General features: G+C 29.9%; 1 protein-coding gene across 1 annotated transcript; it reads right to left on the minus strand.

The window, feature by feature from the left end:
* On the minus strand, window positions 1-7594 carry LOC123685334 (trimethylguanosine synthase-like). Its single transcript, XM_045624993.1, has 4 exons — window positions 7498-7594; window positions 2093-2224; window positions 414-712; window positions 1-141 (listed from the first exon to the last, which is right to left on the minus strand). The coding sequence occupies exons 1-4, from the start codon at window positions 7592-7594 to the stop codon at window positions 13-15; spliced, it is 657 nt and encodes a 218-aa protein (XP_045480949.1). The 3' UTR covers window positions 1-12.
* Window positions 7595-18688: the final 11094 nt, after the last annotated feature.

Below are 18688 nucleotides of genomic sequence, written 5' to 3' on the forward strand. Positions count from 1 at the left end.
ATTGCATTACTTTCATTTATTTATATACATTTTATATTTTTCTGCAAGTCCATTATAATAAAATGTTTTTGCTTTAATTTTATCACACAATACATTCTCTTCCATTTCTATATTTAGATGTCGTCCCAAGTATTGTCCCATCTGAAACAAATAATAATTCATTAATGAAAATGGTTATTCGGTTGTTGGTGATTTTTTTAGTTTTAGTAACAAGAAAACTTTCAAAATTTTTCAAACACACTATTACTACCACCATTATGTCAAAAATGATTTTAGGAATTGGTCGATGAAACACGAAATGAATTAATGATTCGACAATATAAAGTACTGTGAATTAACTGCATCTCCGCGTGGGTATATAGCAACTGTTCCAATTTTGCAGTATGGTTCATCAGGAAGAAGTTAATACTTACATCGTAGGTATCGACATTTTTAGGGAGATAAACTGCAATATTGGGAGAAATATTCATGCAGACATTTATCAATGTCGAAAATGGTACAGGCTTCAGCGTTTTTTCCAAGTCATAAACCCTTTCCTTTAAATAAGATGGACCTCCCCATGGTGGACTCAGAAAAACCGCATCTGCTTTTAGCATTGGAGCTAATTTAATGATGTCACCAACAATGAATTTAATTTTCTCCGAAACACCATATATTGCTGCATTGTTCTTGGCAAGTTCGATTTTCTTTGGATCGATATCGACTGCGATCACTGAAAATAAATTCAAATGAATTAATATTGCAAAAGATATTTCTTCAATGTAATCTGGCTACTGCCAGAGACTCAAAGGAACGTACCTACTGGTACGTTCCTTTGAGTTAGGACTTTTACCGATTGAGTTTCTGAATATTTCGGAGTTCTCAATTTCTGTCTTTTAATTTCGATCAAGCCTCTCGCTTAGAATTTTTGAAGTTTATACACTGTGTCCGTAAAGTATGGATCAAATTCATTTTTAGCTAAACAGACTATTTTAAGAAATAATCCAGAAACATGTCGATTTTTGATTTTAATTTACTGTTTTTAAAATAAAATTCTAATATACAGAGTGAATTACTTTCGAGTAATGACGTCACGGTCATTCTTTTCAATGGAACACCCCCATTTTGCCTCAATTTTCCGATTACTCTAGCTGAGCTGTTTCCAAAAATGTATCACATGTTGATTCCAATTGGTACAGGTTGAACAAAATACAATAGTTTTGTGTGTGCTCATAAAGTAACGTGTAACATTCTTCATTAGTTAAATTAACAATATTATCAAAAATACTTATTGTCTAGCGGCAATTGGTTTGAATATAACACTGTTAAATGTAGTATGTTAAATTTTTAGATTAATGAAAATGTATAAAAATACGAAATAATTCCTTCAATATTCTATGTGCTAGACCACAAGTACCAAACATGTTTGGAAAAAGCTCATTTTTATTAATCTAAAAGTGTAACAAACTACAGGGTGACAATTTAATTAATGAAGAATGTTACGCGTGACTTTATGAGCACACACAAAACTATTGTATTTTTGTTCAGCTTGTACCAATTGGAATCAACATGTGATACATTTTTTAAATCAGCTCAGCTAGAGTAATCGGAAAATTGAGACATAATGTGGGTGTTCAATTCAAAATGAATGATGGTGACGTCATTACTCGAAAGTAATTCACCCTGTATGTTAGAGTATTATTTTAGAATACTGTAAATTAAATTAAAAAATCGACGTGTTTCAGGATTATTTCTTAAAAGGTCTGTTCAGCTGAAAATGAATTTTTTTCATACTTTACGGACACAGTGTAGGTATATACAAATATTAGGTAAAAGTATGTTCGAATGAAATCATGATTTTTTTATACTATAATTAATCGAATCAATTACATACTCATTATTTCTTTGGAAAAAATAAATTGATACCTATTATCAATCTGAAGTGTTCAATATTTCCTTGAAATTGTGAATCATTATTATTCCGAGGAACAATTTATATTAAAAACAAATTTTACCAGAATAAATATAGGTTAACGGTACTCTATGAAATATTTTCGAGTGAATTATAGACGAATCCGGAATTTGATTTGCATTATATTTTTCAATTTATTACCTTTCTTACATGTGAGGGCAAACTGTATCGAATTCCCTCCAGCACCACAAAATCCATCAACTATTACGTTAGTTCTGCATATTTCTGCAGTTTTCTTGGCAATTGATTCAGGAGTGACGGAGTACCAACTTTCTGTAAAAAAAATAAAGTTTATAAAATCGTTAGACTTACAATTAATAATAAATGCACTTTTATCAACATTCCATCCGAAAAATCACAAAACTCGAATTTAACGAGATATTCGTCATTGTATCCACCCTGAAAATTTCAAGTTTCTATATTTTCCCTTCACACGGGAACACATCTCGAATCATTCATCACTAAGTCGAACCCATTAATTTCAAACCATTCTTGACTCAAAATTCGGGTACAACAAACATTTCGACAATCTCTACGTGTTATAACAAATTATATTCAAATTTCAGATGAGGATTGATTTTATTTTCCAACAATTTCAAAACTTTATTATTGGTCATTCTTAGCTAAAATTACGATTTTTCCTTGAAGAATTACGTTTTCTCGTTTTTCAAATTATAGAACTTCAATATTGTATAAGCTCAAATAAATATACTTCTACTTTTTTCATTTCATTTATTTTCTATAACACGAATATTATATCTCTTTATCAATAATAATATTTCATGCTGATTTTATTTCTTGTACTTCCTATTTGAATTTCAAATATTAAGTACAAAATTGAATTATACGATTTTTCCTAAACCACGTAATTGTTACCAAAAATGAATATATGACTTACCTTCGTCAAGTTGAATTCCATGGTTAAATCGACTGAAAAGTTGAAACCGTTTGTGCCAATATCTTTTCAACTCAGGATCGGTTTTTATTTCTGAATAGACATCAATTAAATTTCTCGAGTTGGGTATTTGAGAATCACATTGTGTTTCTTCCGTTTTTTTATTTTTTTTTTTATTAGTTTTTCTCGATTTTGTTTTTTTCGAATCACTTTGTGTTTCTTTCGTTTGTTCAGTTTGTTTTGTCACTGTCTTTCTCGATTTCGGTTTTTTCGAATCACCTTGAAATTCTGTCGTTTGTTCATTTTGTTTTGTCGCAGTCTTTCTTGATTTCGGTTTTTTCGAATCACCTTGAAATTCTGTCATTTGTTCATTTTGTTTTGTCGCAGTCTTTCTTGATTTCGGTTTTTTCGAATCACCTTGAAATTCTGTCGTTTGTTCATTTTGTTTTGTCGCAGTCTTTCTTGATTTCGGTTTTTTCGAATCACCTTGAAATTCTGTCGTTTGTTCATTTTGTTCTATTTTTGTTTTTCTTGATTTTGGTTTGTTACAATTACATTGTGCTCCTTTCTTTCGTTTATTTGTCCCATTGTTTTCTTCTGTAGATCTCATTTGATCTCTTGAATAGTCTGAGACAATACGTACATAATTTTCCTGGAATTGATAGAAAAAATCCAATTTAAGTTACATTCTCAATAAAAAATATTAAAAAATCAAATATTCACACATCAACTCAATTATTTTCCATTTAATAAATAGAAAAAATTAAATTGAAAAAAATCATTGAATTGTAATCAATAGAGAACAGTATTGTAGGTAATAACTCACCATGATTTTCAAAAACTTTTATATTAGCACAAAATAAACTGAAAAAGAGCTTGAATATGAAATATTCAGAACTAACACTTGTTTCGTCACTAAAAACCAAAAATAATAACGACTTGTGTTCTCAACAAAAAGCGTCCGAAGATAAGTTAACACTCCGATCTCTAATTTCACTGTGAATAACATTCTTAACTCAGGTATACCTGCCCATCTACTGATGAAGTCATAGAAATAGATCGATCTTTCTTCTTCTTCTTCTTCTGCGGAACAGATTGATTGTTTCGCCAGCGCTATATCTTCCTCAGGTTAATTTTAAATTTGGACAAAATTTGAACTCTTTTTTCTAGAAACACGATTCCAAATTGACAAAGTATTAAAACCAACCAAAAGAAAAATCTATTTAACGAAACTGTAACCGTTGTGTCAATATGTACAGTTTTGGATGATTTATTTTTATTTTGGTCAGTTCAATAATTTGTCAATTTGGATTTTTATTTCTATGAAAATGTATAAATATATAAGAAGGATATATCGAATAGTGGAGGTTTTAAGATTTTGTTATAATGATTTTCTATTCTTCATCTGAAGATATTTAATAATAGAAATGAGTTTAAATAGGTTTATTCGTTCAAAAGTATACTTTGAAAATTATAATTCTTCATCTAGAGATTTCAAGAGTGGTAATCTTGTAATTATGTTTTCCATACGGAGAATTTCGAAATCATTATTTAGGGTATCGCCCCGTTTTTTTCAATGATTCTCATATTTTGAAAGAACAATATCTGAAGAATGAGTACTTTGGTGTTCATATATCCTCTTTTTGAATGTTTTTTCGGTTCAAAGTAATCATAGGGTAATAATTCAAAATAAACTTGTAGACTCCGAATTCATTTCCTCCATTCAAAACCAATAATAGTTCTTAGAGATATCGTACGAATGAATTGTCCTTTCGAGAGTATAGCAATCTCATATATGATTTTTTATGAAGAATTCTCAAAAATAAATTTTTATATCGATTATAATGAATTTAGAATCATCAGTTGAATAAATATGTTGTATTTCCTCATTTTCTTCTGGAATATTTTTTCAAGTGATGAGGAATCACTAGATTAATTAATGTGCGTTCGGATTTTTGTTGCTTCTGAGATACAATTACTCACATTATTTTTATTCATATTTAAATTCGAAATTTTGGATGTTGAGCATGCTTGTATAGTTGAATCTGAAGAAATTGTTCATTATTCTGAAGTATCAATCGAATTATATTTTAGCATTAGCGAAACGATTTTTGTCAACATTCAAACATTTGTTCATTACTTTGTTTTATTCCTTTTAATAATAAATTTTTATCATGTAAGGAACGAATCCATCATACAATATTAAGTAACTAGTCATTCTTTCTCGACACCAAATAATTGTTTTGTGTTCTTTCACATTAGAGAACTTTTTTTCGTTCATCTCTAATCTCATTGTATTATCTAAAATTCAATTTTCTTTATTGTCAGTACCTACCTATGTCGTTCTCCGGGAAATTCGAATAGGAAATTTTGAATGCACGTTTCATTTCACATTGTATTGAGTATTCAATGACTTTTGCAATCCCTCATTTTCAGTGAATTTGGCCCTAAAATATTCTTGAAGTATTTAAGCTTTTTTTCTATGCAGATATCATAAAAAAATATTGTTTTGATTTTACTTAGAAATTGAAACGCGCTATAGAAAATACAAGTTAAATGTATATATCTCTCGAATATGAATTTTATTATAGTTTGAAAATGTCATGGAGTATTAAAGAAATTTCTGTAGATTTTCGTGTATTAATCGAAAATTTTTTTTTTTTTTAACGACTTTATTCTTCAATTAGATACAACAAGGCGACATTTAGCTCGAATTCAATCTTATGTAATACGAATACATTTTATTGACTCTATTGTTATTCTCTTCAGGTATTTTTCAATTTATGCTTCATTGAATTATCGGTCTTTGAGAATCAATTTGAAATAAACTCAAACAAATTAAATTCCACCTATATTTTAATGTTCTGTGATTAGTTAATAATGACAAAACAAATATCGCAAACATTAAAAGTTAAGTGGAAATTACTTTCTTTTATTTCATCTTATCTTCATCTCATTTTACTGATGCTCTTTATGTGAAAATTGACCTACCCTCACCGTTATCAGTGTCGCAGCCAGGATTTTGATTCAGGGGGGTTTTGAACTAAAACGGAAGTTGAACCAACTAATGGGAACTAATGACTCATCGTGGTAGAATCTGAAAGAGGTAGAGAAGTTCTGGAAACGCAATGTGAATGACATTTCTTCAAACTGCACAATTAATCTTGAATCTTTAGAATAACAACCCCTCTATTATGAAAAAAATGTTGAGATTATTGAATGTTCTCATTCATATTGTACTACACTGAAAATGTTATCGAAATTGAATAAGTTATATCTAGTGATTTATTATTATTATATTAACTTCTCCTGAAGTGTTAAATCTAATTCAATGAAGTTACCTATCATGAATTCTATTTATTTAAAACACCATAAACTGCTGCATTGTTCTTGTCAACTTCAATTTTCGGTCGGCGATCGCCGAGGGCCTCCGGTACGAGGGAGCCTCCAGATGAAAAAAACTAAACTGAACAAATTTTTGAAAAACATGTTTTTTGGCAAGAATTTCTCATTTTTACGTTTTACAATTGGGAATCAAAGGGAAATTAGGGCGGGGATCTGCAATTACATTTTTGTCGAAAAATTTTTTCTAAACAAGTTAATGAAAACGATTGAATACAATATAATTATGAAACACCACTACGATAGCATTATTTACAACGTTATGGTAAACATTAACGAAGGTATAGAAATTAGTTATGGACCAATTGGCTATTTTTGTACGAAATGTCATTCGATCAAAAGTTGATGAAAGACTTCTAAGGATTATTGTCGTTAACGACTCGAGTGGCAATAGTGGTATTGACAAGCGTAATTAAGCGTAAGTAACTAGAATTAGCTACTTACGGAATTCTGGAATTCCACTTTTTCAAAAATGAAGAATTTTTTTCACATTCGTTAGTAACTCGTTAGTAACTATTTGTACTACAAAAATTTACGTTTGTACCTCGAAGATTTTATTTATTTCATTTATGTATTTTATTGCCAGACCCACACCATGATACATAGTAATTACAAATGAAGAATGTAAACAATTCATTACTAAACCTAAGAAAAAATAAATCCCCCAGGATTTCCAAGCAGTAAAAAAATATATTTACATCATTATCCATAAGAAATTCATCATATACAATCATCATTTTGTTTGCGGGAGAAAAACCTCCTGGTTCAACAAGAAAAATCTCTTTATTTTTCATCCTCAAATTCAATTTGGGAACTTTGAAATTAATAAAATCAATAAAATTACAATTTTGATTGGAAATGATTTTAGACAGAAATAGCACTTCATTATACTTTCTCCTTTTCTCTAATGTATACATCACGAAATCTTGTAACATGGAAATATATGATTTCATAAAGAGATATACATGATATTTCCTTAGATGTAAGTATCTGAGGAATCTTTTCTGAACTCTCTCAATTTTATTGATATTAGTAATTGTCATTGGCATCCAAACCACTGAGGCATAGTCAAGATGGGGTCTGACTAGGGTATTATAGAGTAGAATGGTGGTTGAAATATTGAAATCCTTAGTGTTTCTCAAAACAAACCCCATAAGCTTGTACGCCTTATTTATCGGAAGCTCAAAATGGTCGTTAAATTTCAAATTGTGCTCAAATATCACACTCAAATCTTTTACATTTGACTTACGCATTATCATCCCCGAATCAATTTCATAACCGAAAAGTACCTGGTTAGATTTTCTAGTGAAGCTGACAACATTACATTTTTCTATATTAAGTGACATTTTATTAATTCTGAACCTATGAACAATTGCATCTAGATCTTTCTGTGATATAAAGCAATCGAGTACACTTAAAGTTTTCCTGAAAAACTTGAAATAATCTGCAAATAACAATGCTATGGAAAAACGTAGACAAGAAGGAAGATCATTAATGAAAATAAGGAAGAGTAAGGGCCCCAGTATGCAACCCTGAGGTACACCTGAACTTTGTGTTATTTTGTAAGAAAATTTGCTTTCAACCCTCACAACTTGTGTTCTATGATTCAAGTATGACTCAATGAAGCTACAAGCCTCCTTGAAAAAACCACTCGAAGCAAGTTTATCAACAAGCAATTAATGATTCACCTGGTCGAATGCCTTTTCACAATCTGTATATATCGTATCAAGTTGAAAGCCCTGCTCCATTGCTTCAGCTACAAGCTCGGCAAAAGAACAAAGATTACTAACCGTTAACTTTCCCCGAACGAAACCGTGTTGACATTCATTGATTTAATATTTAAATTATCAATTATATCATTATATATTATTTTTTCGAAAATTTTAGACAGAGCATTCGATATGCATACTGGTCGATTGTTTTCAATAAGATTGCGATCCCCTTTTTTATGGATCGGAGTATTAGTCGATGACTTCAAGGGACTGGGAAAAACGTTACTATATAGGGATAAATTAAAAATATGCAATAATGGAATGATAAGAAAATCAATGCAACCTTTTTAAATGTAAGACCAACAGATTTTTTTTATTTCAAGCTTTTGACACTCTTTCTGGGATTTTCCCGTGAAATAACTGAGAATTTGACGTATCCGTAATTTGACACTTCCCCAGAATAATTATCATCTCGTGTGTACACGGACTCAAAGAAACTTGCAAAAGCTCCTGAAATGTCTTCAGCGTTGTCAAAAGAATTATCACTGAACTTCATCGTTGATGGTATTTTATTATGTGATTTTTTTTCACTGATGAACGACCAAAAAGATGTAAGGTCATTTTTAGAGTTTTTCAATTATGCTCGAGAAAAAAATTCTTCTTTGAAAATGAAGAAAATTTTTTTTGCATTCATTAGTAACTCGTTAGAAAATTTGTAACAACAAAATTTTTGTTTGTACCTCAAGGATACTGGTAGAAAAATTTCGCATTCCACTGGGGTGTCAACTTCACATTTTTTTTCGATTTTTCTCAAAAAAAAAACATTTTCGAAATTTAATGTTCGCTTCTTTCAGTAACACAAAAATTTTTGAATGGAACCTAACCTATAAAGAGAAAACATCACTCCTAAAATGCAAAGTTAGCACACACTCCCCCAAAATTTTATATTTTCCTTTTACTTTCGATGGTACTTCGTAAGGAACTATTTATAATACGAAAAATTTTTTCCTAACCTAACCTAACCTAACCTAACCTATAAAGAAAAAACATCACACCTAAAATGCAAAGTTAGGACACACTCCCCCAAAATTTTATATTTTCCTTTTACTTTCGATGGTACTTCGTAAGTAACTATTTATAATACGAAAAATTTTGTTATAACAGGAAAATAGCAGAAATATTTTTTTTTGCATTCGTTAGTAACTCGTTAGAAAATATTTGTAAATATTGTAAAATTTTGTAAAAATCGTTTGTACCTCAAGGATACTGGTAGAAATATATCATATTCCACTGGGATGCCAACTTCACTTCGATTTTTCTCGAAAAAAAATTCAGTTTGAAAGTTCATCTTTAGTTGCTCTTAGTAACACGAAAATTTTTGTTTGAAACCTAACATATAATGGGAAAATATCACTCCTAAAATGCGAAGTTACGAAGTTAGCACCTACTTTTTCAGAAATTCATATTTTGGTATTTGCTTCCGGTATTTCTTAGTCGATAACTATTCATTACACAAAAAATTTCGTTTATAACCTCAACGATACCAGAAAAATAGCACCCCTAAACTGCGAAGTTGGCACCCATTTTTTCTAAAATAATTTTTTTTATCCATTCGTTAGTAACTCATCAGTATTCATTTGAAACCCCAAAATATTCGTTTGTAACCTTACCTTCAATAGAAAACAAGAACCCCTGAAATGCGAAGTTAGCTCCCTCTGTTTCAATTATCAGAGATCCAGTAACCCATACTCTACTTAGGCATCATATTCAATTACAGAGAAACAAAATCAAGAGCAACCAATAACAAAATATTCTTATCAAACAACAACAAGAATTGAATATAAAAGATTACTAATTCCAAAAAAAAAATTTGGTGCTAACTTCGCATTTGAGGAGTGACATTTTTTCATTTTAGGTTAGATAACAAACAAAACTTTTTGTATCACGAACAGTTAATAACGATGGACTTTCAAACTAATTTTGTTTTTCGAGAAATATCGAAAAAAACCGTAAAGTTGGTACCCGAACGAAATGCGGTATTTTTCTACCAGTATCCCTGAGGTACAAACGAAAATGTTTGTGTTACAAACAGTTACTAACTTCACGCACACGACTTTCGCTTATTGATTCAAGAATAACAGGACTCAAAAAAATACCAATACAATTTCATGATTCTCTTAGTTTTGGTTTTTAATTTCCCGATTTATGGGGAACCATTGGAAATTCTTATATATATATTGGTCGTAATATGCTTCAGAAAAAACTTTTTGAAATTTTAATGATTTGTTGTTAAATTGAAATGTAATTCCTTCAATAGTTCATAACGAGCTTAATAACGATTACATTTTTCAGTAACTAATTTTACTGATGCTTTTCAGTGTAGCAGCGAGAATTTTGGTTTGGGTGGGTGCTGAACTAATACGAAAAGTTGAACTAATTAATATTTTAATCGTAAACAGCGACGCAGCCAGTATTTTGGTTTGGTATGTCTATCCAATGTCTGGAAATAAATTGAAATTGATAGTACCTTTGGATGAAGCTTTAGCCCCAGTGAGCGTCTGGAGGCTGGTTTTTGAAATAAATATGAATATTCATATCATTATTATACAAGGATCAGTTATTGTCAATGATGACAATAAAATCGGATTGATTTTGAAGAACAGTATTTTCTGAAGTGGCAATGATAGACGTTAACCAAGCATATAAGGAATATTTGGTTTAATGACATTCAATATATTAATTGATAAACTAAATAAATAATGCACATGATATTAACTCGAGTATATTCTATTTATTAACAAGAAGGCATACAAAAGTTGGGATGAAATTTTAAAACATATATGTTTTTAAATTTAAAATAAAAGCAAAAACAAAACATTTTATTATAATGAAAAATATAAAATGTATATAAATAAATGAATGTAATGCAATGATATATATATAAATACATTATTGCATTACTTTCATTTATTTATATACATTTTATATTTTTCTGCAAGTCCATTATAATAAAATGTTTTTGCTTTAATTTTATCACACAATACATTCTCTTCCATTTCTATATTTAGATGTCGTCCCAAGTATTGTCCCATCTGAAACAAATAATAATTCATTAATGAAAATGGTTATTCGGTTGTTGGTGATTTTTTTAGTTTTAGTAACAAGAAAACTTTCAAAATTTTTCAAACACACTATTACTACCACCATTATGTCAAAAATGATTTTAGGAATTGGTCGATGAAACACGAAATGAATTAATGATTCAACAATATAAAGTACTGTGAATTAACTGCATCTCCGCGTGGGTATATAGCAACTGTTCCAATTTTGCAGTATGGTTCATCAGGAAGAAGTTAATACTTACATCGTAGGTATCGACATTTTTAGGGAGATAAACTGCAATATTGGGAGAAATATTCATGCAGGCATTTATCAATGTCGAAAATGGTACAGGCTTCAGCGTTTTTTCCAAGTCATAAACCCTTTCCTTTAAATAAGATGGACCTCCCCATGGTGGACTCAGAAAAACCGCATCTGCTTTTAGCATTGGAGCTAATTTAATGATGTCACCAACAATGAATTTAATTTTCTCCGAAACACCATATATTGCTGCATTGTTCTTGGCAAGTTCGATTTTCTTTGGATCGATATCGACTGCGATCACTGAAAATAAATTCAAATGAATTAATATTGCAAAAGATATTTCTTCAATGTAATCTGGCTACTGCCAGGGACTCAAAGGAACGTACCTACTGGTTCCTTTGAGTTAGGACTTTTACCGATTGAGTTTCTGAATATTTCGGAGTTCTCAATTTCTGTCTTTTAATTTCGATCAAGCCTCTCGCTTAGAATTTTTGAAGTTTATACACTGTGTCCGTAAAGTATGGATCAAATTCATTTTTAGCTAAACAGACTATTTTAAGAAATAATCCAGAAACATGTCGATTTTTTATTTTAATTTACTGTTTTTAAAATAAAATTCTAATATACAGAGTGAATTACTCTCGAGTAATGACGTCACGGTCATTTTTTTCAAATGGAACACCCCCATTTTGTCTCAATTTTCCGATTACTCTAGCTGAGCTGTTTCCAAAAATGTATCACATGTTGATTCCAATTTATAGATGGTGGCCAAAAAAACAATAGTTTTGTGTGTGCTCATAAAGTAACGTGTAACATTCTTCATTAGTTAAATTAACAATATTATCAAAAATACTTATTGTCTAGCGGCAATTGGTTTGAATATAACACTGTTAAATGTAGTATGTTAAATTTTTAGATCAATAAAAATGTATAAAAATACGAAATAATTCCTTCAATATTCTATCTGCTAGACCACAAGTACCAAACATGTTTGGAAAAAGCTCATTTTTATTAATCTAAAAATGTAACAAACTACAGGGTGACAATTTAATTAATGAAAAATGTTACGCGTGACTTTATGAGCACACACGAAACTATTGTATTTTTGTTCACCTTGTACCAATTGGAATCAACATGTGATACATTTTTGAAATCAGCTCAGCTAGAGTAATCGGAAAATTGAGACAAAATGTGGGTGTTCAATTCAAAATGAATGATGGTGACGTCATTACTCGAAAGTAATTCACCCTGTATGTTGGAGTATTATTTTAGAATACTGTAAATTAAAATAAAAATCGACGTGTTTCAGGATTATTTCTTAAAAGGGTCTGTTTAGCTGAAAATGAATTTTTTTTATACTTTACGGACACAGTGTAGGTATATACAAATATTAGATGAAAGTATGTTCGAATGAAATCATGATTTTTTTATACTATAATTAATCGAATCAATTACATACTCATTATTTCTTTGGAAAAAATAAATTGATATTATCAATCTGAAGTGTTCAATATTTCCTTGAAATTATGAATCATTATTATTCCGAGGAACAATTTATATTAAAAACAAATTTTACCAGAATAAATATAGGTTAACGGTACTCTATGAAATATTTTTGAGTGAGTTATAGACGAATCCGGAATTTGATTTGCATTATATTTTTCAATTTATTACCTTTCTTACATGTGAGGGCAAACTGTATCGAATTCCCTCCAGCACCACAAAATCCATCAACTATTACGTTAGTTCTGCATATTTCTGCAGTTTTCTTGGCAATTGATTCAGGAGTGACGGAGTACCAACTTTCTGTAAAAAAAATAAAGTTTATAAAATCGTTAGACTTACAATTAATAATAAATGCACTTTTATCAACATTCCATCCGAAAAATCACAAAACTCGAATTTAACGAGATATTCGTCATTGTATCCACCCTGAAAATTTCAAGTTTCTATATTTTCCCTTCACACGGGAACACATCTCGAATCATTCATCACTAAGTCGAACCCATTAATTTCAAACCATTCTTGACTCAAAATTCGGGTACAACAAACATTTCGACAATCTCTACGTGTTATAACAAATTATATTCAAATTTCAGATGAGGATTGATTTTATTTTCCAACAATTTCAAAACTTTATTATTGGTCATTCTTAGCTAAAATTACGATTTTTCCTTGAAGAATTACGTTTTCTCGTTTTTCAAATTATAGAACTTCAATATTGTATAAGCTCAAATAAATATACTTCTACTTTTTTCATTTCATTTATTTTCTATAACACGAATATTATATCTCTTTATCAATAATAATATTTCATGCTGATTTTATTTCTTGTACTTCCTATTTGAATTTCAAATATTAAGTACAAAATTGAATTATACGATTTTTCCTAAACCACGTAATTGTTACCAAAAATGAATATATGACTTACCTTCGTCAAGTTGAATTCCATGGTTAAATCGACTGAAAAGTTGAAACCGTTTGTGCCAATATCTTTTCAACTCAGGATTGGTTTTTATTTCTGAATAGACATCAATTAAATTTCTCGAGTTGGGTATTCGAGAATCACATTGTGTTTCTTCCGTTTTTTTATTTTTTTTTTTATTAGTTTTTCTCGATTTTGTTTTATTCGAATCACTTTGTGTTTCTTTCGTTTGTTCAGTTTGTTTTGTCACTGTCTTTCTCGATCTCGGTTTTTTCGAATCACCTTGAAATTCTGTCGTTTGTTCATTTTGTTTTGTCGCAGTCTTTCTTGATTTCGGTTTTTTCGAATCACCTTGAAATTCTGTCATTTGTTCATTTTGTTTTGTCGCAGTCTTTCTTGATTTCGGTTTTTTCGAATCACCTTGAAATTCTGTCGTTTGTTCATTTTGTTTTGTCGCAGTCTTTCTTGATTTCGGTTTTTTCGAATCACCTTGAAATTCTGTCGTTTGTTCATTTTGTTCTATTTTTGTTTTTCTTGATTTTGGTTTGTTACAATTACATTGTGCTCCTTTCTTTCGTTTATTTGTCCCATTGTTTTCTTCTGTAGATCTCATTTGATCTCTTGAATAGTCTGAGACAATACGTACATAATTTTCCTGGAATTGATAGAAAAAATCCAATTTAAGTTACATTCTCAATAAAAAATATTAAAAAATCAAATATTCACACATCAACTCAATTATTTTCCATTTAATAAATAGAAAAAATTAAATTGAAAAAAATCATTGAATTGTAATCAATAGAGAACAGTATTGTAGGTAATAACTCACCATGATTTTCAAAAACTTTTATATTAGCACAAAATAAACTGAAAAACAGCTTGAATATGAAATATTCAGAACTAACACTTGTTTCGTCACTAAAAACCAAAAATAATAACGACTTGTGTTCTCAACAAAAAGCGTCCGAAGATAAGTTAACACTCCGATCTCTAATTTCACTGTGACTAACATTCTCAATTCAGGTATACCTGCCCATCTACTGATGAAGTCATAGAAGTCATAGAAATGGATCGATCTTTCTTTTTCTTCTTCTGCGGAACAGATTGATTGTTTCGCCAGCGCTATATTTTCCTCAGGTTAATTTTGAATTTGGACAAAATTTGAACTCTTTTTTCTAGAAACACGATTCCAAATTGACAAAGTATTAAAACCAACCAAAAGAAAAATATATTTAACGAAACTGTAACCGTTGTGTCAATATGTACAGTTTTGGATAATTTATTTTTATTTTGGTCAGTTGAATAATTTGTCAATTTGGATTTTTATTTCTATACGAAAATGTATAAATATATAAGAAGGATATATCGAATAGTGAAGGTTTAAGATTTTGTTATAATGATTTTCTATTCTTCATCTGAAGATATTTAATAATAGAAATGAGTTTAAATAGGTTTGTTCGTTCAAAAGCATACTTTTAAAATTATAATTCTTCATCTAGAGATTTCAAGAGTGGTAATCTTGTAATTATGTTTTCCATACGGAGAATTTCGAAATCATTATTTAGGGTATCGCCCCGTTTTTTTCAATGATTCTCATATTTTGAAAGAACAATATCTGAAGAATGAGTACTTTGGTGTTCATATATCCTCTTTTTGAATGTTTTTTCGGTTCAAAGTAATCATAGGGTAATAATTCAAAATAAACTTGTAGACTCCGAATTCATTTCCTCCATTTATCCTATCTCTATCATTTTTGATAAAAATGTCAAAACCAATAATAGTTCCTAGAGATATCGTACGAATTAATTGTCCTTTCGAGAGTATAGCAATCTCATATTTGATTTTTTATGAAGAATTCTCAAAAATAAATTTTTACATCGATTATAATGAATTTAGAATCATCAGTTGAATAAATATGTTGTATTTCCTCATTTTCTTCTGGAATATTTTTTCAAGTGATGAGGAATCACTAGATTAATTAAAATGCGTTCGGATTTTTGTTGCTTCTGAGATATAATTACTCACATTATTTTTATTCATATTTAAATTCGAAATTTTGGATGTTGAGCATGCTTGTATAGTTGAATCTGAAGAAATTGTTCAGTATTCTGAAGTATCAATCGAATTATATTTTAGCATTAGCGAAACGATTTTTGTCAACATTCTAACATTTGTTCATTACTTTGTTTTATTCCTTTTAATAATAAATTTTTATCATGTAAGGAACGAATCCATCATACAATATTAAGTAACTAGTCATTCTTTCTCGACACCAAATAATTGTTTTGTGTTCTTTCACATTAGAGAACTTTTTTTCCTTCATCTCTAATCTCATTGTATTATCTAAAATTAAATTTTCTTTATTGTCAGTACCTACCTATGTCGTTCTCCGGGAAATTCGAATAGGAAATTTTGAATGCACGTTTTATTTCACATTGTATTAAGTATTCAATGACTTTTGCAATCTCTCATTTTCAGTGAACTTGGGACTAAAATATTCTTGAAGTATTTAAGCTTTTTTTCTATGCAGATGTCAAAAAAAATAGTGTTTTGGTTTTACTTAGAAATTGAAACGCGCTATGAAGAATACAAGTTTAATGCATATTTCTCTCGAATATGAATTTTATTATAGTTTGAAAATGTCATGGAGTTTTGAAGAAAATTCTGTAGATCTAATATAATACAAATACATTTTCTTGACTCTATTCTTATTCTCTTCAGGTATTTTTCAATTTATGCTTCATTGAATTATCGGTCTTTGAGAAACAATTTGAAATAAACTCAAACAAAATGAATTCCAATAATATTTTAATGTTCTGTGATTAGTTAATAATGACAAAACAAATATCGCAAACATTAAAAGTTAAGTGGAAATTACTTTCTTTCATTTAATCTTATCTTCATCTCATTAGATAAATTAACTTATTTTATTATAATTATCTATAAATGAATGAGAGCTTCTTGGTCGGATGGTATTTTCTACATTAAAAGTTCTTCGAAATTATAATAGGATTTATAAGAAACGATTGACATGTAATTGAATTCTAACCTCTTTTTTTTGTAAATAAAAAGCTATATGATGAATGAAATTTTGGTAGATACGGCATTTTACTGAAGCTCTTTATGTGAAAATTGACCTACCTTCACCGTTATCAGTGTCGCAGCCAGGATTTTGATTTAGGGGGGTTTTGAACTAAAACGGAAGTTGAACCAACTAATGGGTGATAATGACTCATCGTGGTTGAATATGAGAGAGGTAGAGAAGTTCTGGAAACGCAATGTGAATGATATTTTCTCAACCTGCACAATTAATCTTAAATCTTTAGAATAACAACCCCTCTATTATGAAAAAATGTTGAGATTATTGAATGTTCTCATTCATATTGTACTACACTGAAAATGTTATCGAAGTTGAATGAGTTATACCTAGTGAATTATTATTATTATATTAACTTCTCCTTAAGTGTTACATCTAATTCAATGAAATTACCTATCATGAATTCTATTTATTTAAAACACCATAAACTGCTGCATTGTTCTTGTCAACTTAAATTTTCGGGCGTGAAACGAAATTATCCTTTTCATGTTGATAAGTACCTTCTACAAAATGTTGCATTCAGAATGAAGAAAATATGAAATACCTATGCAAATATGAAAAAAATATGAAGCAATGTGCTAACGCCTCCATTTGCTATTACCTTCACTGATTTCATCTGAGTTATTTGTAAAGCGTTCAATAAAGGCCCAAAAATCTGAGAAATGTACAAATCCTTACTCACTTTTCCAATTAATTTCGGGAGATATGTATAAACAAACTAGATGAAGAAGTCGATTCTAAAATTGAAATCTTCAATTGCAGTGACAGCCATATTCTTGGTAGGGTGACGAAATCAATTTTCTCCAGGCCCGGTCTGGCCAGATCAGCCGGTCGGCGATCGCCGAAAACTAAACTGAACAAATTTTTGAAAAACATGTTTTTTTGGCAAGAATTTCTCATTTTAACGTTTTACAATTGAGAATCAGAGGAAAATATGGGCGAGGATCTGTAATTACATTTTCGTCAAAATATTTTTTTTTAACAAGTTAATGAAAACTATTGAATACAATATAATTATGAAAGACCTCTACGATAGCATTATTTACAACGTTATGGTAAACATTAACGAAGGTATAGAAATTAGTTATGGACCAATTGGCTATTTTTGTACGAAATGTCATTCGATCAAAAGTTGATGAAAGACTTCTAAGGATTATTGTCGTTAACGACTCGAGTGGCAATAGTGGTATTGACAAGCGTAATTAAGCGTAAGTAACTTCAGAATTAGCCAGACCCACACCATGATACATAGTAATTACAAATGCAGAATGCAAACAATTATTGAATTATTGTAGTTAATGACTGGAGGGGCAATAGTGGCTTTGGACAAGCGTAAGTAACTTCAGAATTAGCTAATTAAGGAATTCTAGAATCAACTATCGTTCAGATATCATTGACATGAAAGGGTGCTATAATGGTTTACAGGCTCACTGTAATAGTAAATGAGAATATGACGTATCTATCACGTCTTTAATCTAGTAGTTAGCTGAGTCAGCAGTAAAGTTGCTATAGGTAGAAAACTTATTCGGATTAGTGGAAGAATATGCAGTTTTTCTGAGTGCATTTTGAAAAATGGACTGTCGTGAACTCTGAATCTTTTGAGCACCCTGCAACGACTTTGCACGCCCCAATTCATATTACGCCACTGGAATTTTCAAAAATGTGGTTGTTTGTCGCCGATGTGTGTATCTAGTGAAAGCTATAGCTTCCTGCTAAGATCTGGTGTTTAGAAGGATGGAAATAATCTACAGAAAAGGTTCCATCCTAATAGCACATCAATTCATTAAAAACTGATTTGAGTTAAGTTTTTATTTCAATATTATTTGTTTTGGGTGAAAAGGAT

Source organism: Harmonia axyridis, chromosome 7 (assembly GCF_914767665.1).
Source record: "Harmonia axyridis chromosome 7, icHarAxyr1.1, whole genome shotgun sequence".
NCBI classification, from domain to species: Eukaryota; Metazoa; Arthropoda; class Insecta; order Coleoptera; family Coccinellidae; genus Harmonia; species Harmonia axyridis.